At 42.9% G+C, this 23,914-nt stretch overlaps 1 protein-coding gene across 3 annotated transcripts in view; it reads left to right on the forward strand.

Moving 5' to 3' along the window:
• The window catches only part of ITPRID1 (ITPR interacting domain containing 1), a 220,354-nt gene that overhangs the window by 56,843 nt on the left and 139,597 nt on the right, over positions 1 to 23,914 (forward strand). For all 3 annotated transcript variants that reach the window (XM_075586548.1, XM_075586547.1, XM_075586549.1), the window contains 3 exons: positions 3,822 to 3,862; positions 10,530 to 10,580; positions 21,992 to 22,043. In XM_075586548.1, coding sequence (XP_075442663.1) covers positions 3,822 to 3,862; positions 10,530 to 10,580; positions 21,992 to 22,043 — 144 coding nt within the window. The remainder of the gene's footprint in view (positions 1 to 3,821; positions 3,863 to 10,529; positions 10,581 to 21,991; positions 22,044 to 23,914) is intronic.

A 23,914-nucleotide genomic window follows, 5' to 3' on the forward strand; every position in this document is an offset into this window, starting at 1 on the left:
ATTCTTTGACAGAATGCCTTCCAAAATCTTGAGATGGATTGGGATCTGTGGTCCGAGACTATATCTGTCGGGACTCCATGAAGATGAAATATCTCCTTAATAAAGATCTCAGATAGTTCTGAAGCTGTAGGCAGCTTCCTGAGAGGAACAAAAATGGGCTTGACGTGAAGAGCGATCAACTATTGCCAGTATGGTAGTCATACCCCTGGAGGGTGGCTGTTCCATGATAAAATCCATGGATAATTGGACCACGAGAGAGTGGGAACTGGCAGGGGATGGAGTAGCCCACAGTGTATCGTCCTCGGCACTTTAGTACTTTAGTAATACCTCACATCGAAATTGGGGGAGGACAAATAGTTTGGACGAAAGAGTGGACGTTGACCTGGGATCTTATTCCTGTGCCTGGGAAATCTGTAGCAGAACTGAAAATGAAACTGCAGAGATGATATGAGAGGATGGAATGATGGGCCCATGCCCTATCTCCTTGGCGTTGTCTGGAGAGAATTGCCTGGATAGAGCATCTGCTTTGAAGTTCTTGGATCCTGGATGATAGGAGATAACAAGATAGGAGATAACAAAGAGTGAAGAAGAGAGCCCATCTCGCCTGATGCGTTCCGAGTCTCTTGGGTCCTTCAATGTATTTGAGGTTCTTGTAACCTGCAAGGATTGTGATTGGAGAAGTTGCTCCATCAAGCAAATGGCTCCATTCTTCTAGAGCCATTTTCATGGCCAGAAGTTCCCGATTCCCAACATCATAATTTCATTCTGCGGCAGAATTGTTTTTTAGAAAAGAAGGCACAGGGGTGGAGTTTCCCATGAAAATCCTTCCTTTGTGAGAGAACGGCTCTGGCTGCCAGATCAGATGTGTCCACTTCAAGCACAAAGGGTTTTGTAGAATCTGGTTGGATCAGCACAGGTGCGGATGAAAAGGCAGACTTGAGCTTCTCGAAAGCTAGAAGAGCCTCAGAGGGCCATATCTTAGTGTTCGCCCCTTTCTTAGTAAGAGCCGCAATGAGTGCAACCACCTTGGAGAAGTTCCTAATGAAACGTTGATAGTAGTTGGCAAACCTAGGAAATCGTTGAGTTGGTTTGAGGCCTGTTGGTAAAGGCCAATCTAGCACTACCGATACTTTCGCACGATCCATCTCAAACCCAACAAAAGAGATGAAATACCCAAGGAAGGAAATCTTCTTCTGTTCAAACTGACATTTCTCGAGCTTGGCAAAGAGGGAGTGGTCCTGAAGTCTTTGGAGGACCAGTCTAACCTGTGCCCGATGTTCGGTCAAGGGACTGTAAAAAATAAGGATAACATCCACATATACCATGAGAAATTGGTCAAGAAGATCCCTGAAAATGTCATTGATTAAATTTTAAATACGGCCGATGCGTTCCATAACCAAAATGGCATGACCAGATATTCGTAGTGGCCGTCACGGGTATGAAAAGCTGTTTTTCACTCATAACCCTCTCTTATCTGAATTAAATTGTAAGCTCCTCAATGATCCAGTTTGGTGAAGATCGTAGCCTTGCGTAAGCGGTCAAACAGTTCTGGAATGAGGGGTGGAAGATAACGATTTTTTATGGTGATTTTATTTAGCATTTGTAAATCGATACATGGCCTGAGAAAATGTCTTTTTTGGAAACAAAGTTGAAAACCGCACCAGAGAGGGAACTTGATTTGCGAAATAAACTCACGCTGAAGGTTCTCTGAAATGTATTCCTGCACAGCCTTGGTTTCTGGTTCTGAAAGGGGGTAAGTGCGGCCTCAAGGAGGAATGGCCCCTGGCAGCAGATCGATTGCACAATCATAAGGTCGATGTGGCGGTAACTACTCTGCCTGTTTTTTGTCGACTACATCGGCAAACTCCTGGTAAGAAACTGGAAGGCATGACAAGTTTTCGTTTTGGAACGTAGCGGTCGCGGCTAAGATCTTTAGCCGAAAAGAGGACCAGGAAGCTCTGGTGCATATCCCGGTCAGGATAAGCCTTCCGGAGCAGGTACCCTGCACCTATTTTAGACCAGATTTCACCCCCAGCGCCCCAGTAAGTGTGTATATTTTCTGTATCTTTCTATTTCACTGTGTGTACGCGGGTTACCCGAATATACCTAATTTAATTCCACTACTGTGTTTTGCCTAGTGAATGATCCCAGTATAAATTTTTTAAACATCCTGGTCTCCAGTGACATTAATATTAGTATCATTTCTTAAAAGTGGTGAAAACACAACACAAAACAATTTACAGGACACAAAAAAACTGGTGTTGGCAGTACTTAGCAAATTGCTGCTGCTACTATCTTTTTTTGAAGTAGCAAAATAAATAAAATGTGGCATTAGGGAGGTTGTCCCATTTATTCCAGTTTCACAGCAAATCTGTGACCGTGGACTTCACATAAGGGACGATCGAACAGGGGAACTTATCTCACTTGTGCTACTGTAGTTTGTAAGCTCAAAACCCATTTGGTCCGTGCAGTTTGTGAGATGACTGATTTTATTTATTCTTTCTTATATAACTTTTTTTTAATAGAATTATGCTATGTTGGTATTCTATCTCCTGCATGTTTAAATATCTCAACGAAATATCCCGATCTCCGAATGTACCTTCACGTGATTAGTATCACTGCCTATTCTGAATCAAAACACTTGAAAATGGCTGCAAATTTGTGAGAGCAGCTCACACGAGTTTATTGGCTTCTTCAAAATTGTGATAAGCCGTGTTGCACTATTTTTGCCTTATTTTTTTTCTTTTCCATATATCAAATCGAGAGCTGCGCTCCTGTTCTGCTCATAATCTGTGTTTTCCGACCCTGTAGAAAGGTCTATTTGGAGCAGCACCTCATACCTTTTGAGCTGTATTAATTTGAAATGAACTTGATTTCACTTTTCACCAATATATGTCTACTAATATTTCACAATAGAAATAAGTTGCACTGGAACACTCTGTTCTATTCACTTACCCTGTACTACTTACCCTTCTCTGGCCTCCTCTCCTTCTTCTCTATGTACCACAATAGGGTAGTAGACAGGGACAGAGCAGCACTTATACTGTTAATGAGAAAATTTGCAAACAATATCTTCAGGTCAGGCTCCGAATACTGCAAAGTATCCAGTGACACAGATTTATAGATTCAGTATCTTAGTGCAATAGTAACTATATTTACAAAGGGAGCTGGATACAATCATTTCCTAGAGCTCAGCCACAGCCCTCCAAAACAGAGTTGCTGTGAGTGCAATAAATGGGACAGCCTCCCTAATGCAATATTTAATTTATTTTGCCACTTAAAAATAAGATAATAGCAGCAGCACTTTGCTAGATACTGCAAACACCAGGTTTTTATTGTTCTCTTCCTAGTTTTGTGTTGTTTTCACTACTTTCACAATATTACTTTAATATTCATTATTATGACCTAAAGACATAATTTCAATGTCACCATATTCAGGAGAACCCTGTTAATACTTCACAAAAACAAACACGCTTTAATGTATAGAAATGCTACACACTTTCATCTCCCTTATGCGGTGTATTGGTTATTTCTAAAACCTGTGGTAGTCAGCAATCTCTTAGGAGAGGTTTCAGATCCACTGCACTAGTCAATTATGTTTCAGGTAAAAACACAATTGGTTTAATACTCTGGCTAGTCTTGGAGTCACAAGCAGCAGTCAATAGAACAAACAGTATACAGTACAACATTTCACTTAAGCGTTGGTAAGCTGCTTGACTTTTCCATGTGCGAACCATTACAAAGTCCCCAGAATAAAACATGCAAAAAGTAAACAACGTAAATCTTTAAATCTTATCTAATCAAATTATTTGTGTTTGCAGCATACCAGAAATTGATATATTACAGGGTGTGAAGCCAGCAGGTAAGATAACAAAGCCTAATAATAGCTACCATTCAAAATATATTTATATATTGATCAATACATCTATCTGCAATAGGAGACATTAAACTGGTGATTACATGTATTATATATAATACATGTAATCACATTTGTATGGTTTTCCATATGTGGCAGCAATTGTGGGCAAACAAGACAAATGCAACTGTTTCTTGGACTTTATTAGCACAGGCAAACATAAAGGCATCCATGTTTCAGTGACTAAGAAGCAAAAAGTGACACTATGGGGCTATTCACTAAGCAGCGAGCTTTTGCTCCCGATTGGGAATTTTTGACTCGCCCGATATAAAGTGAAGCCAAATGCGGGATTCACTAACAAGCGAAGCGTATTATTGTCCGTGCGGCAAAAAATATGCCCAATCGTGCAAGCTGATTTTTTTCCCTGCTAACATGCTAAACCTTGTAAAGCGTGATAGCTGATAGAAAAAAAAGCAGCCTGTAAAAACTGCATGGTGACGCTGCATCTCCATGCACAGCTCTTACAGACAATCGTACTGTAAAAATATACATTATAATAATAGGGTACATGAGCAGGGTGTCTCCTGAGCAGAACCGCATTGGTTTCAGCCTCGGGACCCCCTTCTTCATGAGATACAGGTCCTGTTATGGGGTGCCGTATCCACTGTGCTTTGAAAGCTCCCGCGTCACTTGACCGAGGGATTTAAATCTTACAGGGGGATACCGGCACCCCATAACGGGGCCTGTATCTAATGAAGTAGGGGGTTCCCGAGGCTGAAACCAATGCAGTTCAGCTCAGGAGACCCCCTGCTCATCTACACTAGTATTAAAACACATTTCACAATAAAAAATAATTCATTACCGTAGCAGCTATCCGCTATAGTAATGAAGCTGCTTTAATTACATTTTTATTAATTTTGTGCGGTAGCAGGGGGTCTCCTGAGCTGAACCGCATTGATTTCAGCCTCGGGGACCCCATGCTTCCTGAGTTACAGGCCCAGATATGGGGTGCTGGTATCTCCATTATTTACATGTCACACGTCACGCGACGTGGATGCTTTAAAAATGGGGGTGACACTGGCATCCAATACCCCATACCGGGGCCTGTAACTCGGGAAGCAGGGGGTCCCTGAGCAAGAAATCAAAGCGGTTCAGCTCAAGAGACCCCCTGCTCCCGCACACTATTAAAAAATTACATTAAAGCAGCTTCATTACCTTTGCATCTACCCGCTAAGGCAATGAAGGGGTTAAGGCACAATAGCATGTTTATTGGGGACACTTTCCCCCAATAAACATTGCAATACACAACTCACCAACCCCCTGTGCCCCCAACAAGCCCTATACCCCCTTATATACATAAAAAAAAATGTTTTTTATGCACAGGAATTATACTATAGGCCGGCGGTGGCCCTCTGGTGTTTCCCATAGGTGTTCGGGGGCCCCACAGGGGTCCCTGGGTGTTCCCCGCAGGTGTCTAGGGTTCCCTGCTTGCCTGCGAGACAAATCATATGCCCAAAAAAACATACTTTTAAATAAATACACCCCCCTCCCTCTCCCGCCCCCTAACACATACAGTACAATAATATCCAAAATGACTATTATCAAGATATGGATAATAGTGCATTTGTCCATTTAAAATAGAACATTAAGCAGCATAAATAAAGTAAATAAATTTTGCACTCACCCCTGCCAGGCTTCCATGATGAAGGCCGTCCTCATCACCGTCCATGTCTTCCGTTGCCACAAACAATACAGTACATTAAAAAAAAACTAATGTCCTCTAAACTCTTAATCACCTCACTGGTTAGTAACCACTATAGTAATTAAGGGGTTAACCCACCCTTTGCCACTACCCACTCAGGAGGCCATCACTCATTCAAGAAATGATGAAGGAATAAAAAAATAGGCCCAAATAAAACACACCACATAGCAAAATATAACACGACATAGCAAAATAAAACACATAACATAGCCAATTAAATAAATAGATAACAGATGCCAATAAAACAATTGAATGGCACAGTGGGTACATCATGCCCATATTATATGGGCATGATTGAGCACTATGCCAGTCAATGGTCAACCTAAAAAAAACATCACAAACAAGATCCAATGCAATCAAAACAATGAGAAACTAAAAACAAATTAAAAGTAAACCAAACTAAATTACCACCAATCAATTAATTCAACCCAAAATAAATATCACAATTAACAATTAAAACACCAAAACAAAACCGTGAATAAATATGCAAATAAACTGCATCATTCAAATTAAAAAGCCAAGAAATTAGCCAACATTATAAAGCAAACACCAATCAAAGCCAGAAATAACCAAATTAAACTACTAGCAAAACTTCCTGTAAACTACAAAAATATGCAAAATAGCATACAAAATTAAAAAAAAATAACCAATATACATTTTAAAAACATAAAAGCAAGCATTTGCAAAAACAACCATTGCTTGTCCACAAAGAGACATACATAAATACAGTGGCCATGAATAGGCATAAAAACATGCAATCACAATAAAAATAAAATTAAAAACCTGTAAAAGAAAAATAACATACTTTCTATGTTTTTCCTTACCTTTTAGATGTCTTCACCCTCTGATTCCTGGGGACACTGCAAGCTCTCGAACCAATCAACGAACCCAAAAAGCAACGGGCCACAGGTAAAAAAAAGTCCTTTTCTTCTTTCTCCATCTGAAAATTGTAATCTTTCGGGGTATTCTGGGGTCTTCTTCATCTGTATCTTCTTCTGTCTTCAGCAGGCACACCCATGTACTCCTGTTGGAGGAGGAGGTCCTCCTTCCTCGGCTTCTTGCCATAAAATGAGGCTGCATAGGCTTTTGTAGGCCTATGACATCAGATTTTTGGCAAATGGTTCACACAGCTCTGATTGGCCAGTGAAAACCATGTGCCTTTCCTTTTTTTTTTGGTGACATCATGTAAAGGAAATGAAGCCAGCCAATCTGAATAGCTGTGCTTCCTTTCCCTTTAACATGAAGTCATCAAAAGCAACCTAGCTGCCGTCACATGGTACTTGAACCAGATTGGGGATATAGTTCCCACAATATGATTGGCTCAAGTACCATGGGACGGCAGCCAGGTTGCTTTTGATGAAGTCATGATAAAGGGAAAGGAAGCACAGCCATTCTGATTGTCTGGCTTTATTTCCCTTTACATGACGCCACCATTAAAAAAAAAAAGGCACATGGTTTTCACTGGTTAATGAGAGCCGTGTGAACCATTTGCCGAAACTGTGAAGTCATAGGCCTATAAAAGTCTATGCAGCCTCATTTGGCGGCAAGAAGCCGAGGAGGGAGGACCTCCTCCTCCAATAGGAGTACAAAGGCTTGCCTGCTAAAGATGCAAGAAGATACAAATGAAGATGAAGAAGACCTCAGAAGACCCCGAAATTGGATTACAATTTACAGATGAAGAAAAAGAAAGAAGAAAAGGACTTTGAATTTATTTTACCTGTGGCCTGTTCCTGTTTGAGTTTGTGGATTGGTCCGAGAGCTTGCGGTGTCCCCAGGAATTGGTAAAGGAAAAACATAGAATGTATGTTATTTTTCTTTTTCATAGGTTTTTAATTTTATTTTTATTGTGATTGCATTTTTTTTCATGCCCATTCATTGCCACGGTACTTATGTATGTCCCTTTAAGGATATACATACATGTTTTCGCAAATGCTTGCTTTTATGTATTTTCAATGTGTATTGGTTATTTGTTTTTAATTTTGTAGCTATTTATTTTGCATATTTTTGTAGTTTACAGGAAGTTTTGCTGGTGGTTTAAATTGGTTATTTCTGGCTTTTGATTGGTGTTTGCTTTTTAATGTTGGCTAATTTTTTGACTTTTGAATGATGCAGTTTATTTGCATATTTATTTTATTTATTCATGATTTTGTTTTGGTGTTTAATTGTTAATTGTGATATTTATTTTGGATTGAATTAATTGATTGGTGGTAATTTAGATCGGTTTACTTTTTATTTGTTTTTAGTTTCTCATTGTTTTGATTGCATTGGATCTTGTTTGTGATGTTTTATTGGTGTTTGTTATCTATTTAATTGGCTATGTAATGTGTTTTATTTTGCTATGTGATGTGTTAATGTGTTTTATTTTGCTATGTGATGTGTTTTATTTGGGCCTGTTTTTTTATTCCTTCAACATTTCTTGCTATAGAGGTAAATGATGCCCATATTATATGAGAATGATGTACCCACTGTACCAATGAATGGGTTATGGGTGGGGGTTGTTGCCTGGGCAAGGTGGTTAGGCCTCCTGGGTGGGTAGTGGCAGAAAGTTGGTTAACCCCTTAATTACTATAGTGGTTACTATCCGCTAAGGTGATTAAGGGGTTAGGGGACATTAGATTGTCTTTTTTTATGTACTGTATTGTTTGTGGCAACGGAGGACATGGACGGTGATGAGGATGGCCTTCATCGTGGCAGCCTGGCAGGAGTGAGTGCAAGTTTTATTTACTTTATTTATGCTGCTTAATGTATTTTATTTGGCCAAATGCACTATTATCCATATGTGGATAATAGTAATTTTGGCCATTATTGTACCATATGTGTTAGGGTGGCGGGTGGGGGTGGGGGAGGGAAAGGGGTATATTTATTAAAAAGTATTGGCATTTGTGGGTTTTTTTGGCACATGATTGGTACAACAGGCCAGTGGGGACCCCCGGACGCCCGCGGGGATCACCTGGGGACACCCGCCGTCCTGTTGTATCAAAGCTGTGCTGAAAAAAATGTAAACAATGATTTTCTCACAGTCTGCATCTCTTTGCGCCAGCCTTAGCTGCTGAAAAGAAATGCTGTGTTTTTAAGTACAATACACATATCACTGCTTAGTGAATCCCGATGACTGGCAAAAAACGGCACATTTGACTTTTTTCCCCTGATCGGACAAATTTTTTTTCACTGACTTTTTTCCCCCTGAAAAATGCCTTTTAAGAGTGATACTGCAGTGTTATCACTGCTTAGTGAATCGCGCTGCACGCAGTATCAATCTTAAAACCCATTTATCGCTCTTAAAATGACTCACTGCTTAGTGTATAGCCCCCTATGAATGCTCATTGCATGTCGATACCCAGAATCCTTGGCTGCAGTGGAAGTACTGCTGTGTGATTATGGGGTAAGTCAGGTCTGGGGACCTGTCTGAAATGTGAAAGTTCTCATAAGAGGGGGGGGGAGAGGGCTGTATCATTGCTGTATGTTAGAAGTAGTGGGAGGGTTTTTGCCACTTTTTTTTACTCACCATAACTTTTCTGCACACCTGGTTAGTAAACGAAAGGGAAAATGTTAGAGTATGTACTGTTATCCAGACAATTGTTAATTTAGTTACAATACAGCATTTATGTGTCCTCATTTATGTGTCCTGCTGGATCATATGATAGTAGTAAGCATGCATCTACTGTTTTTGAAAATGATGTTCCAATAAACAAATTAACTTCATGAATATTAGACTCTTATTTGCGTATGTATCAAGGCAAATCTGGGCAAGAACAGCATGGTATGTTTCACAGAAACAAATTCTATTGACAACAGTAGGATTCTTTCTATTACCGTATTTCCTCGATTGTAAGACGCCTTCGATTGTAAGACGCACCATAGATTTGGCCCCTACAATCGAGGAAAATGACTTTTTCACTTACCATGTTTCAGGAGAGGTCCCATGTCAGCGGAAGATGAAGCGGGCGGCGGTGGCAGGAGAGGTTCCACGTCTGCAGGTGGTTGAAGATGGACAGCGGGTGGGTTTGTGGCAGCAGGACAGGTCCAAAATCTGCAGGTGAATGAAGATAAGAAGACAGCGGGCATGCGGTGGGGTGCAGCGACAGGAGATCATAATAGCTAGAGAGCTGAGCAGGAGCTGAGCGGCATAGGGGAACGGCTTGGGAGTTGCACACTGTAACCGGAAGTCAGTCACTGGTCAACTTCCGGTGTTACAGTGTGCACCTCCCAAGCCGTTCCCCTACGCTGCTCTGCTCCTGCTATTATCATCTATTAGCGGCCTCCGCCACCGCACACCCGCTGTCTTCTTATCTTCATTCACCTGCAGACTTGGGAAATGTCCTGCCGCAGCCACCGCACTCCCGCCCGGTGTCCATCTTCAATGATCTGCAGACGTGGGACCTCTCCTGTCGCCGCCGCACACTTCTTCCTCCGCTGACATGGGACCTCTCCTGAAACATGTTAAAAAAAATGTAATACATTGATTCTAAGACACACCCCGATTTCAGACATGTGAAAATAAAAAAAAAGGTGCGTCTTAGAATTGAGGAAATAGGGTATATTCTGGTGCAGTTGTTTTTGTCCCACAATTGCACCACACTTGGATGGATACATAAGCACATTACTCCATACAAAACCATTTTTAAAACCATACTAATAAACAAAACAGGAATAATGAACCATCACCGGCCTTCACTTTCATACAAAACGCTCTCAGTTTCCCACCAAACTGATTGATTTTCCTGAATCCTTACTGGTAAGCCTTCACCCCTGTAACTTCTTTGAAGTTCAGTCAATTAGTATCTTTATTGTAAATGGAATGAAAAAAATGTATGCTCTTCCAAAGGATTTGAAACACTAAAATATGCACATGACCAGTTGTTATAATCTTCTGAAATAGTAACCATAATATAAATATTCATTATATTTCAGAGTTAAAAAAACAGCTCGGCGGTGAAGATGACTTAGCCTTAGGAACAGCTGGTAAGGAATAATAAAATGTGTGATATATTTTTTATATATTAACATAAAAGGAGATTGTGAATTATTTGACAAGTACAATAACTGAAAAATAACATCTTTTTTTAAGATGTATATGTATGTATGTATTTACAAAACAAATAATAACAAATTATATATATATATATATATATATATATATATATATATATATATATATATAATATATAACCGTAAGCACTCCAATGTTGGAATCCAAATAAGCCTGGTGCTAGTCCCATAAATAATGTAAAGAGCACGTTACCATCCAGCAGGGCAGCGGAAAAGCAAAGAGAGGCAGCGCTCAGAGGTAAGTGTACAAAGAATTGTATTGTATCTGTTACAATACAGTTCTTTGTACACTTACCTCTGAGTGCTGCCTCTCTTTGCTGTTCCACTGCCTTGCTGGATGGTAACCTACCAATATATATGTGTGTGAACTAACAAATATAAAACAAATGTGAATTAATACACAATGTATTATACAGGAGGAGGTGCCACCAGTAAATTACTTTCCCTGTTTCAATGCTGTCAATTAGGTCCACGACCCCACCAAAGCCGAGAGAATTAGAACGACGTAAATGACCTAGGCTCAGAGAAAAAGAAAAAAGGGGGAAGGGGAAAAACAAACATAGAGTAGTACAGGCCTGCACAATTTGTAAAGCGAGAAAGGCTGAACTGCTCCAAGGAAAACAGATTCGGGCCGCACGGGTAAAATCATCATCATCATCATCATCATCATCATCATCATCATCATCATCATCATCATCATCATCATCATCATCATCATCATCATCATCATCATCATCATCATCATCATCATATCTCCCCCAGCACCTCTCATCATCATCATCCTCATATCTCCTCCAGCACCCCTCATCAATCTCTCCCAGCACCCCTCATCATCCTCATATCTCACCCAGCACTCATCTTTATATATCTCCCCCAGCACCCCTCATCCTCATATCTCCCCCTGCACCCCTCATCATCAACCTTTGCGAGACTCACCCTCTATCTCACACCCCCATCACTCCCCCTCACTCATACACAATACTCCCCCTCCACATAACACACAATACCCCTGCAGACCACACACATGCCACCCCCCCTGCCCCTCACCCCCTGCACCTCCCCCCCTGCGCCTCACCTCACTCTCCCCCCTGCATCTCACATCACCCCCCTGCACCTCACATCACCCCCTGCACCTCACCTCACATCACCCCACTACACCTCCCCCTGCACCTCACCTCCCCCCTGCACCTCAAATCACCCCACTACACCTTGCCCCTGCACCTCACCTCCCCCTTGCAACTCACCTCACTCACTCCCCTGCACCTCACCCCCTGCACCTCACATCACTCCCCTGCACCTCCCCCTCCCCCTGCACCTCACCTCACATCACCCCACTACACCTCACCCCTGCACCTCACGTCACCCACTCCCATGCACCTCACCTCCCCCCTGCACCTCACATCACTCCCCTGCACCTCACATCACTCCCCTGCACCTCACATCACCTCCCTCCCCCCCTTGGACCTCACCTCCCTCCCTGCACCTCACTTTACCCTCCCCCTGCACCTCACCCTCCCCCCTGCACTTCACCTCACATCACCCCACTACACCTCCCCCCGCACCTCACCTCACTCACTCCCCTGCACCTCACCTCCCCACCTGCACCTCACATCACTCCCCTGCACCTCACATCACTCCCCTGCAACTCACATCACCTCGCCTCCCCTCCCCTCCCCCATGCACCTCACCTCCCCCCCTTGCACCTCACCTTCCCCCCTTGCACCTCACCTCCCCCCCTTGCACCTCACCTTCCCCCCTTGCACCTCACCTCCCCCCCTTGCACCTCACATGCCCCCTTGCACATCACCTCCCCCCCTTGCACCTCACCTCCCCCCTTGCCCCAATGGCACCTCACGGTGGCAGAGCAGGCAGGACTAGCACACTCGTGCAGTCCTGAGAGCAGGCTCAAGGAGGAGGAGGGGGAGAGCAGGCTTGCGGCTCCCGGGCAGGAGAGGAGGGGGAGAGCGGCTCCCGGGCAGGAGAGGAGGGGGAGAGTGGCTCGCGGCCGGGAGAGGAGGGGGAGAGCGTCTCGCAGCCGGGAGAAGAGGGGGGGAAAGCGGCTCGCGGGCGGGAGAGGAGGGGGGAGAGCAGCTCGTGGGCGGGAGAGCAGGCTCGGGAGGGAGGAGGATGGGGAAAGCCACCACGGGCCGCACAATGAGTGCAGGTGGGCCACATGCAGGCCGCGTGTTGTGCAGGCCTGGAGTAGTATGTCTGTATTGGGTCTTCAAAATAGATAAAAGATGCACTTACAACTGATTAGTTGTAGAAAGATTGAGTTCCAGTTGTACTGGAGAATAATTCATCTAAACAGTTGTAAGTGCATCTCTTATCTATTTTGAAGACCCAATACAGACATACTACTCTATGTTTTGTTTCTTTCAATGCAAATGAGCATACAGTAATATTTACATTTGCTATATATATATACATACCATAATACTGAGTTAAGTTATGGTGAGTAAAAAAAGTGACAAAAACCCTCCACAGTAAAGCAAATATGCAAATATAGCTGTATGCTCATCTGCATGTCTTAGGCAGGTCTGCAACCCCGCCTTTCCCCATTATCACCCAGCATACAGCACTTCCACTGCAGCAAGGGATTCTGGGACATGACATGCAAATGAGCACACAGTGTCACTTTTTGCCTCAATAACCATTATTAACATGGTTCCCTATAGGCTTAAGCTTGCTGCATGGTGACAGCTTTGAGCACAGCCAGGGTTAAGGTGCATACCCAGAAAACCACCCACAGACAGCTGTTTCGACCTTGATGGGTCTCATCAGTGTGGGGTTGATTTTAACTGGGAATGCAAGAGAGGCTATGGGATAGGCTATACCATAATACTGAGTTAAGTTATGGTGAGTAAAAAAGTGACAAAAAACCTCCACAGGAAAGCAAATATGCAAATATAGCTGTATGCTCATCTGCATGTTTTAGGCAGGTCTGCAACCCCGCCTTTCCCCATTATCACCCAGCATACAGCACTTCCACTGCAGCAAGGGATTCTGGGAAATGACATGCAAATGAGCACACAGTATCACTTTTTGCCTCAATAACCATTTTTAACATGGTTCCCTATAGGCTTAAGCTTGCTGCATGGTCACAGCTTTGAGCACAGTCAGGGCTAAGGTGCATACCCAGAAAACCACCCACAGACAGCTGTTTCGACCTTGATGGGTCTCATCAGTGTGGGGCAGAGACAAGCGACAGGGTACCTTTGGTGTGTCACAAATAACCCACATCTAGAAGCCCTATGCAAGATCGCCAGGGAACTAAAACCCATTCACCAGGAAGTTACAAGACTGCAACAGGTCTTCCCTGAAACACCCCTATTATCATACAAACAACCTCATAATCTCAAGAAAATGATGGTGAGGAGTAAAGTATTCAACAGTACAACTGAATGCGGGACAAGACCATGCTAGGATGCAAGTTGCAAAACCTGCGCAATGCTCCACGCAGCGGGAACAATACAAATACCACACAGGAATCTGGAGTACACAATCAGAGGAAGGTTCACCTGTTCCTCCAGCAATGTCGTGTACCTCATCATGTGCATGAAATGCCCAGGAGACTACTACTACATAGGTGAGACGGGACAGTGTCTAAACAAGACAATTAATCTGCATGGCCTCAGCATCACAGGCGGAACAAGAGACAGTCCTGTCGGCAAACATTTCTCTTACTCTGGCCATAAAATGAACGATCTGAAGGTAACCATACTCAAAGGTAATCTTAGAATACCGAAAGGGAGACAGTTGCATGAATACAAATTTATGCAACTGTTCAGGACACTTGGCGATGGCCTAAACCGAGATCGAAGTTTTATGAATCACTACTGACACGAGAGAACTCTCTTCCCATGAGTGATAAAGGCCATGTCTATACATACTGCGCTATATGTATGCACACACAGCTGTCTCTTACACATACAAATACTCTATGTAATTCCATCCCTATATACCAATTGGGACCACATAGTATCTACACACACTTTTAGTAATACTACAGCCTCTTACATTTCCACATCTACCCACACCATTGATATACACTCCCAATCCACACACACCTTTTGTAAAGCGCTGTATACACAGTGGGCTCTTTACAAATTTATATTTACATGCATAAATACATACACAAACACACACACACACTTACATCCCTAACATTCAGGGACTATTTAACACCTCATAATCACAAACTACACAGGGGGGGTATTAATTTTCAGTCACAGATAATATTCTTACAATATATGCACTGTTTTTAAGATAAATCTTGCTTGCTTTATTCAATGTACCATCGCCGGAAGAAGAGATCAGTGAATCTCGAAAGTGAATCTCGAAAGCTCGCACAAATAAAAGCATTTTGTTAGCCACAGGACGGTATCGTCTATTCATTTTTGATTTTATATATACAGTCATGTGAAAAAAGAAAGTACACCCTCTTTGAATTCCATGGTTTTACATATCAGGACATAATAGCAATCATCCGTTCCTTAGCAGGTCTAAAAATTAGGTAAATACAACCTCAGATGAACAACAACACATTACATATTACACTGTGTCATGATTTATTTAACAAAAATAAAGCCAGAATGGAGAAGTCATGTGAAAAACTAAGGATACCTTATGATTCAATAGCTCGTAGAACCACCTTTAGCAGCAATAACTTGAAGTAATCGTTTTCTGTATGACTTTATCAGTCTCTCACATCGTTGTGGAGGAATTTTGGCCCCCTCTTCTTTACAACGTTGCTTCAGTTCATTGAGGTTTGTGGGCATTTGTTTATGCACAGCTCTCTTAACGTCCAGCCACAGCATTTCAATCAGGTTGAGGTCTGGACTTTGACTGGGCCATTGCAACACCTTGATTCTTTTCTTTTTCAGCCATTCTGTTGTAGATTTGCTGGGGTGCTTGGGATCATTGTCCTGTGTCATGAACCAATTTCGGCCAAACTTTAGCTGTCAGACAGATGGCCTCAAATTTGACTCTTGAATACTTTGGAATACAGAGGAGTTCATAGTCGACTCAATGACTGCAAGTTTCCCAGGTCCTGTGGCTTCAAAAACTAGTCCAAATCATCACCCCTCCACCACCATGCTTGACAGTTGGTATGAGGTATCTGTGCTGATATGCTGTGTTTGGTTTTCGCCAAATGTGGCCAAATGTGGCGCTGTGCATTATGGCCAAACATCTTCACTTTGGTCTCGTCTGTCCAAAGGACATTGTTCCAGAAGTCTTGTGGTTTGTTCAGATGCAACTTTGCAAACCTAAGCCATGTTCTTTTTAGAGAGAAGAGACTTTCTCCTGGCAACCCTTCCAAACAAACCATACTTGTTCAGTCTTTTTCTAATTGTACTGTCATGAACTTTAACATTTAACATGCTAACTGAGGTCTGTAGAATCTGAGATGTAACTCTTGGGTATTTTGCAATTTCTCTGAGCATTGCACGGTCTGACCTTGGGGTGAATTTGCTGGGATGTCCACTCCTGGGAAGATTGGCAACTGTCTTGAATGTTTTCCACTTTTGAATAATCTTTCTCACTGTAGAATGATGGACTTGGAAATGTTTGGAAATGGCCTTATAACCCTTCCCAGATTGATGGGCAGCAACAATTGCTTCTCTAAGATCATTGCTGATGTCTTTCCTCCTTGGCATTGTGTTAACACACACCTAAATGCTCCAGACCAGCAAAGTGCTAAAACTTCGGCTTTAATAGAGGTGGTCACACTTGCTGATGATCAATTAATCAACTGCATTTGATTAGCAGCACCTGTCTGCTACTTAGCATCTTAATTCCTATGAAAGTAGTAAGGGTGTACTTAGTTTTTCACACATAGTTTCTCCATTTTGACTGTAATATGTGTAATATAATTATGGTGTAATATGTCATGTGTTGTTGTTCATCTGGGATTGTATTTACCTAATTTTTAGACCTGCTAAGGAACAGATGATTGTTATTATATCCTGATATATAAAACCATGGAATTCAAAGGGGGTGTACTTTCTTTTTCACATGACTGTATATATACTGTATATATATATATATATATATATATATATATATAGCACCTGCACAATGCGCGGCCGCCTTTGCCAAAAGACAAGAAATTATTTTTTTGGCATGGATGCTGAGTGCTGGCTTCTTCACGGCAGCGGTTCAGCCAATGATGGCAAACCAGCTGCGTAACGTTGGCCTGCAAAAATCTTCTCTTTGCTCCCCCTACTCTGCTAAGAAGCACGTCCCATTTCGATCCTAGGACCACAGATCGCGGCTTAAACTGTTGCATGTGTGCTAGCTGCTCCAGCGCGCGCATGCACACAGTGACTGGGGCCGTAACCTTAAACTCTCTAAGTGTTCTCAAGAAACCACACCCTAGTGTCAGGTTTCATGAGCTGCTTCAATGAACTGATTGAGCAGGGTTTAAAAGGCATGACGTAACTGCCCGACTCTGTTCCTGCTCCAGTGTTACAGGAGGATTGACTGAACGGCTGGACCCCAAAACCAGCACCAGATCTAAGTGTGCAAGGACCCAGAGGTCTTGTTCCCAGAGGAATTTATCTGGGAAAAGCGGGGACCTAAAAACCCTGCACTAAATATAAGCCTGCAAAGAAACAGGGCAGAAGTGGACCAGAGGGACCTCCTGGGAGCATCAGGACTGCAACACCTGCAACTGAAGATTGCCAGAGAAACTGAAGACTCCGGACCAGCACTTTGAAATAAGGACTTTTTATATTGTTCCCAGATGTATCCTATATTGTTTTAAACTGGTAACTGACCTAGCTAGCAAGTCAGCTAGCTAGGGCCTGTCCTGTGTACGTCTCCCCAAGGTGGAGGCTTTCTTTTCATGTTTTACTTTGGCTTATAGGGATGGTGTAGCAAATATTTAATGTTTGCTTGTGATTGTAAATGAACCCCCCAAGGGCTTGTTTAACTACATTACTGCATGTGTATGTTTCTCTGACCTCTTCTACAGGCCAGGTCCGTCACAGCCCTATATTCTCCTTTTCTAATCTTTTTCTAATTAATTCACTTGAAGAACTGTTTAGGGTTGATCTTACTTTCTATTGCAATCTTTTTTTCATTTAAAATTTTTGCTAATCTGATTGCCCTTTTGCAACTTTTGTTACATTCCATATAATTCTGATAAGATGCCTCGCTCCCTTCTGACTTTAAGGGGCCTTCATAGAAAAAAATTTCCTTGGCAAGTTACGCCGCCAGTTTTGTCAGCGTTGCTATCACGGTATTCATAAAGTTCTGAATACTTGCGATAGCAAAATGACCAAAACTGGCGAGTATGAGCGATGTGATGTTAACTTCTCTCAAAAAGGCTCACCCGGCAATCTGCAGCAAACTGGCTTAGCTGCATAGAGAGCTGCCCAGACAGAGCCGCCTCTCCCTGCGCATATCTCACCAGCGATCACAAGATTGTAATAAAAATGTTAATACTAGTGTACGTGAGCAGGGGGTCTCCGGAGCAGAACTGCATTGATTTCAGGTCCGAGGTCCCCCTGCTTCCTGAGATACAGGCCTCGTTATGGGGTGCCGGAATCTCCTATGCATTTCAATGTCTCACGTCACGGAACTGTGGGATTTAAATGCATAAGAGATACCGGCACCCCATAATGGGGCCTGTATCTCGTGAAGCAGGGGGTCCCCAGACCTCAAATCAAAGTGGTTCTGCTCTGGAGAACCCCTGCTCATGTACACTTGTATTCAAATTGTTATTAAAACAGGTTCATAATCTTAATGACTAGCCGCTACGGCAATGAAAGGGTTCAACTGCAATAGCCTGTTTATTGGGGACAGAGGGGGTAGATGAAGGGGGTAGTAGCCCCAGGGTGGGTGGTTAGGCCTGCCGGGAAGGTTGCAGGAGGAGTTAACCCCTTCACTACCACTACCTGCCGGAAGGCCTAAACACCCACCCTTGGGGCTACTACTCCCTTCACCCAATTTCTCTACCCCAATAAACAAAAATAAACCCAACTACACACCACCTCTACCCCCCCAAAAAAACCAACGCATACAGTACAGTAATGGGCAAAATAACTATTATCCACATATGGATAATAGCTCATTTGCCTATTCTAAAATCAAACACTAGCCAGCCAGCAGAAATAAAGTAAATATAACTTCTACTTACCCCTGCCATGATGAAGGATGTACTCATCACCGTACTCCATGTCCATGTTCTCCGTTGGCAGCAAGAGTACAAGAAAAAATACAATCTAATGGCCCCTAAACTCTTAACCACCTTAGTGCTTAATAATTGCTATAGTAATTAGGGGTTAACCCACTCTACCCCACTACCCACCCGGAAGGCCTAACCACCCACCCCGGGCCATCTATACCCACCCTCTACCCATTGATTGGCACAGTGGTACATCATGCCAATATAATATGGGCATGATAAGCCACTATAGCAGTCAATGGTCAACCTAATACAAATCATTAAGGCCAAAAATACACAAGAATAAAAGAAATAGCCAAACCGAAAAGTTACTAAAAACAAGCCATCCAAATTCCAAACAATTTAATCAAAACAATAAACAGAAATAGAAAAATTAACAATCAATTCAAAACAAGCATTGGCTAAAAAATGCATTGTCTGTCACTTTATTTGTTTTATTGTATTTATTTCTTTTTTTTGTTTTTCCTTGCCCATTGACTGCTAATGTATTAATTTGTGCCCACTGTACAGATCAATACAGTGACAGGCAATGCATTTTTAAATGCTTGTTTTGTATTGATTGGTATTTTTTCTATTTCTGTCTATTGTTTTGATTAAATTGTTTGGAATTTGGATGACTTCTTTTTAGAACATGTGTGGATTGGCTAGCGGTTTTATTTCTTGTTTTGTTGATTAGGTGTTTCTTTAATTGTATTCTATTATTTTGGTATAATATAATTTGTATTCTTTAGCGGTTTTTGTGTTAGAATAATTTTATTGATGTGTAGTTGAGGCTTTTCAGTTCTATTATTGTTGTGGTGTTTAGGTGCTTGTTTATTTCTTTAATTGTTGTGTATTATTGAGCTTGATTGTTTTAATAGGTTGCCATTGACTGCTATAGACGCTTATCATGCCCATATTATAAGGGTATGATGTACCGCTGTGCCAATCAATGGGTGGAGGGTGGGTATGTTGGCCCTTGGGTGGGTCATTAGGCCTTCCAGGTGGATAGCAGGGTTAGAGTGGGTTAACCCCTTAAATACTATAGCGGTTATTAATCGCTAAGTTGATTAAGGGGTTAGGGGCCATTAGATTGTATTTTTTTTTTACTGTAGTTTTGCTGTCAAGAGAGGACATGAACCTTGAGTATGGTGATGAGGACGCCCTTCATGATGGCAGGAGTAAGTAGAAAGTTTTATTTACTTTATTTATGCTGGTTGGCTAATGTTTGATTTTATAATCGGCAAATGCACTATTATCCATATCTGGATAATAGTAATTTTGGCCATTAATGTACAGTATTTGTTGGGGGGAAGGGGGAGGTTGTTTGGGGTAGAGGAGGTGGGTATCAGTGTTGTGTTTTTAATGTCTGTTGTGGGTAGCGAGGATGTGTGAAGTTGGCCCTTGGTAGATGTTTATACCTACCGGGTGGGTAGTGGGAGGGGTTAATCCCTTCATTACCTTAGCAGTATTAACTTTTTTATTCATCCTTATGTGTTTACACATTCATGTTCTATGAGATTAAGCATTAATTCAGCAGTTTCTGGCATTTTTAACTTTATTTTAATTCAACCAATGTTATCACTATGTAGTAGTATTCACAGCATTATTCACAATTTTTTTTTTTTAGATATTGTGGTCATACTGCATTGGTTTTTTAAACATTATTATTTTCATTTGTGTATGTGCTCCCTGTTGTGGGTGTGTCACGCTCTGCAGTCGTCCATCATGATTAATTAATTATGCTGCACCGGTGCCGATTACTGACACCCTGTATCAGGTTTCACTCTTTCACTGGTGGATCACTCTTTGACAAAGCACTTCGACATGAAACCCGTTAGAGGATCCGCCAGAACTCTTCTGATATGCTCTGTTCATAATAAAATATCCACGGTCACATACGCCAACCTTTGCATATTCTTTTCGGCGGTGTACCGATTTTCCTGTGTGGAGAGGTAATGAAGAGGTTAACTCCACCCGCAACCCCTCCGCAAGGTCTAAACACCCACCAATGGCCAAATGCCACCTTCACCCACCCCCACTACCCACAATAAAGATGGCACTGGTCGTTAACCCCTTCATTGCCTAAGCAGTTAGCCGCTAACGTAATGAAGTTGCCTGTAAATGCATTTTTATTGCATCAGATTCATGTCGGGGGTCTCCGGTGCTGGTATTAATGTGTATCAGCTCCGGAGACCCCTGGCATCAATCCGAGGCCGGAAAAATGTTTTTTTTTTCCAAAGCCCCTTTCTCGCCGCATCTCAGCAGCTTCTCCACAGCCTCACGCCAACTTTTCCTGGTGTGAGTATTTTGGGAGAAACTCACCATTCTAGAGTCGCGATTAGCCTGGATAAACTAACAGAGGCTGCTAGAATTGTATGAGTTTCAAAACCTGCCAATAAGTGGCTTATAGCCGCTCACCCATCGATGTGTTTTGGATGGCAGCAAAACATTTTGATTCATGCCTTTATCGCCCACTTATCGAGGCTTTCGAATAGCAAAAGGCATTTTGGCTGAAAATATCTTGATATATGAGTTATCGAGGCTACAAGAATAGGGCCCTAAGAATCTAAAAGTGGAGAGAGATAGATGAGAGGAGAAGGAATGGTATTTAAATTATGCCAAACTGTGGCAACTGTCCAGACACTGCAAAAGCTCTGGATGGGAGTAATACCATGTTTAGTTATAATTTAAATAATGTAAGGTCAAGTCCCTGCATTAATCTTAACAGATTTAAATGGATAGGAGATTATCTCATTTGCATCTCATTAACACTACAGCCCTGTCAAGGACTCGCAATTTGCGTGTCTCAAGAATTAGGGCTCTGTTTCATGCAGCATGAGGTAAATCAAATGCTGACGGGAAACACCCTGAGCCAGAAGTCTAAGCCCCAGCCCCCAACTTCATAACTCCGCCCTATGTGACATAACGTCTCCCTGGTTATACCTCTGCACTTATCTCCTACAGTGATAATCAGTGAAAATTAAGGTGCAAAATTGCACTGTGAAAATGTTAATTAGACAAATAATATTTAAATCAAAACTTGGTTCCAAACATGTAGATTCTCAACAAAAAAATGTCCAAAATGTGGGAGAGTCATTACTTATTTTCAGCTTCTTTTGTTTCTTAACAATGTCTGTTTCATTTGCAGATGCCATATGCAAAATGGGAATGACTAGCGTTACTGTGAAAGAGTATATGAGGTAACTTTCTTTGTGTGATGGATGTTATCATATTTAGTGCACAGTGCATAAAAATACCACTTGTGGTGCATTTGCATGTCTCAGATCAGTCTGCAACCCTGTCTTTCCCCCATTATCGCTTCGGAAACAGAACTGTCACTGCAGCCAGTGATTCTGGGTAATGACATGCAAATGAGCACAGTGTTTTACTTCTTATTTAGGGAAGACAAAAATATCTTCGTGCTGGAGCCAACTGGGACGGCTATATGACAGGGTTATAATGGTGGAGTCTAATCAATATAGTATAAAGCTAGCAGAAGGAATGAATATATATATCAAATGGAAATATTACTGTGTGCTCATGTGCATGTCTTAGAAAGGCCTGCAACCCTGCATTTCACCATTATCGCCCAGCATGCAGTGCTTCAACTGCAGCAAGTGATTTTGGGAAATAACATGCAAATGAGCACACCGTGCCACCTTTTGCTTCAAATCCATTTTGACAGACAGACCATACATACATAGACATACATACATACATACATACATACATATTTATGTAAAACTAGCTGATATACCCGGCGTTGCCCGGGATATAATGTTTCCCGCTCCCCTCTCCCCTCCCCCCTCTCTCTCTCTTCCCCTGTCTCCCACCTCTCTGTTTGTCTCCCGTTCACACAATCCATTCCCCCCCACCCTTTACAGCCCCCCCCCCTTTACAGTTTAATGCAGTGTGTGTGCTTCAGTGTGTGTGTGTGCGCATCAGGCAGTCTGTGGGCGCGTCAGGCAGTGTGTGCGTGCGCGTCAGTCTGCGTGTGTGTGTGCGTGGAAGCCAGTGTGTGTGTGCAGCAGTGTCTATGTGTGTGTCAGTCAGTGTGTATGTGTGTGTGTTTGCGTCAGCCAGTGTGTGTGTGTGCGTCAGCCAGTCAGTGTGTGTGCGCGTCAGCCAGTCAGTGTGTGTGTACGTCAGTGTGTGTGTGTGTGTGTGTGCACGTCAGTCAGTGTTTATGTGTGCGTCAGCGTGTGTGTGTGCGCGCATCAGTCAGTGTGTGTGTGTATCAGTCAGTGTGTGTGTGAGGAAGTCAGTGTGTGTCAGGCAGTCAGTTTGTGTGTGTGTGTGTGTGTGTGGCAGTCAGTCTGGTGTTGCCCTCCCTCTCTCTTGACTGTCTCCCCCCCCTCTTGACTATCTCACCCCACCTCTCTTGACTGCCTCCTCCCCCCCTCTCTTCACTGTCTCCTCCCCCCCTCTCTCTCTTGACTGTCTCTCCCCCCCTCTCTCTTGACTGTCTTCCCCCCTCTCTCTTGACTGTTTCCCCCCCTCTCTCTTGATTGTCTTCTTCCCCACCTAACCCCCCACCCCCCCCCAGCACACCCGGCACTAATACGGGGCACGCGGTGTGAGGAGGAGAAGACCCGTTTGGGTGGGCAGAAGGCGGCGTCGGCATTTGTGCGGCGGGCAGGAGGCGGCACGAGTGCGGAGGGCGGTGGCATGCCACCAAGGAGTGGGTGCCAATGCCTGCGCTGTGACCAGTGGGGGGGAGTATAGGGAGAAGAGAGGTGAGGCAGCAGCGCCGAGTAGCGAGGGTACCTTTGTGAGGGGGGGGGGGAAGAGACAGTGAGGAGCAGGGGAGAGAGAGTGAGGGTGAGATCAGCCAAAGTTGTGGTCCTGCCAAGTTAGCTTCCAACTCCAAATGAGGCCAAGAGGTGCACGCAATGTGTGGGGGGTATGCCCTGCTGTGACACTAAGGCCAATGAGCTGTTGCCGGCCAATCACACAGGGGGAACAAATACACACAAACATTATTTCAGTCTTATATATACAGGTATAGATAATAATGAAAGCAGCATTTCAGGTTTACTAAATCGATTTGAGAAACATTTGCACACATTCA

The sequence above is a fragment of the Ascaphus truei genome, chromosome 2 (assembly GCF_040206685.1).
Source record: "Ascaphus truei isolate aAscTru1 chromosome 2, aAscTru1.hap1, whole genome shotgun sequence".
Taxonomy (NCBI): Eukaryota; Metazoa; Chordata; class Amphibia; order Anura; family Ascaphidae; genus Ascaphus; species Ascaphus truei.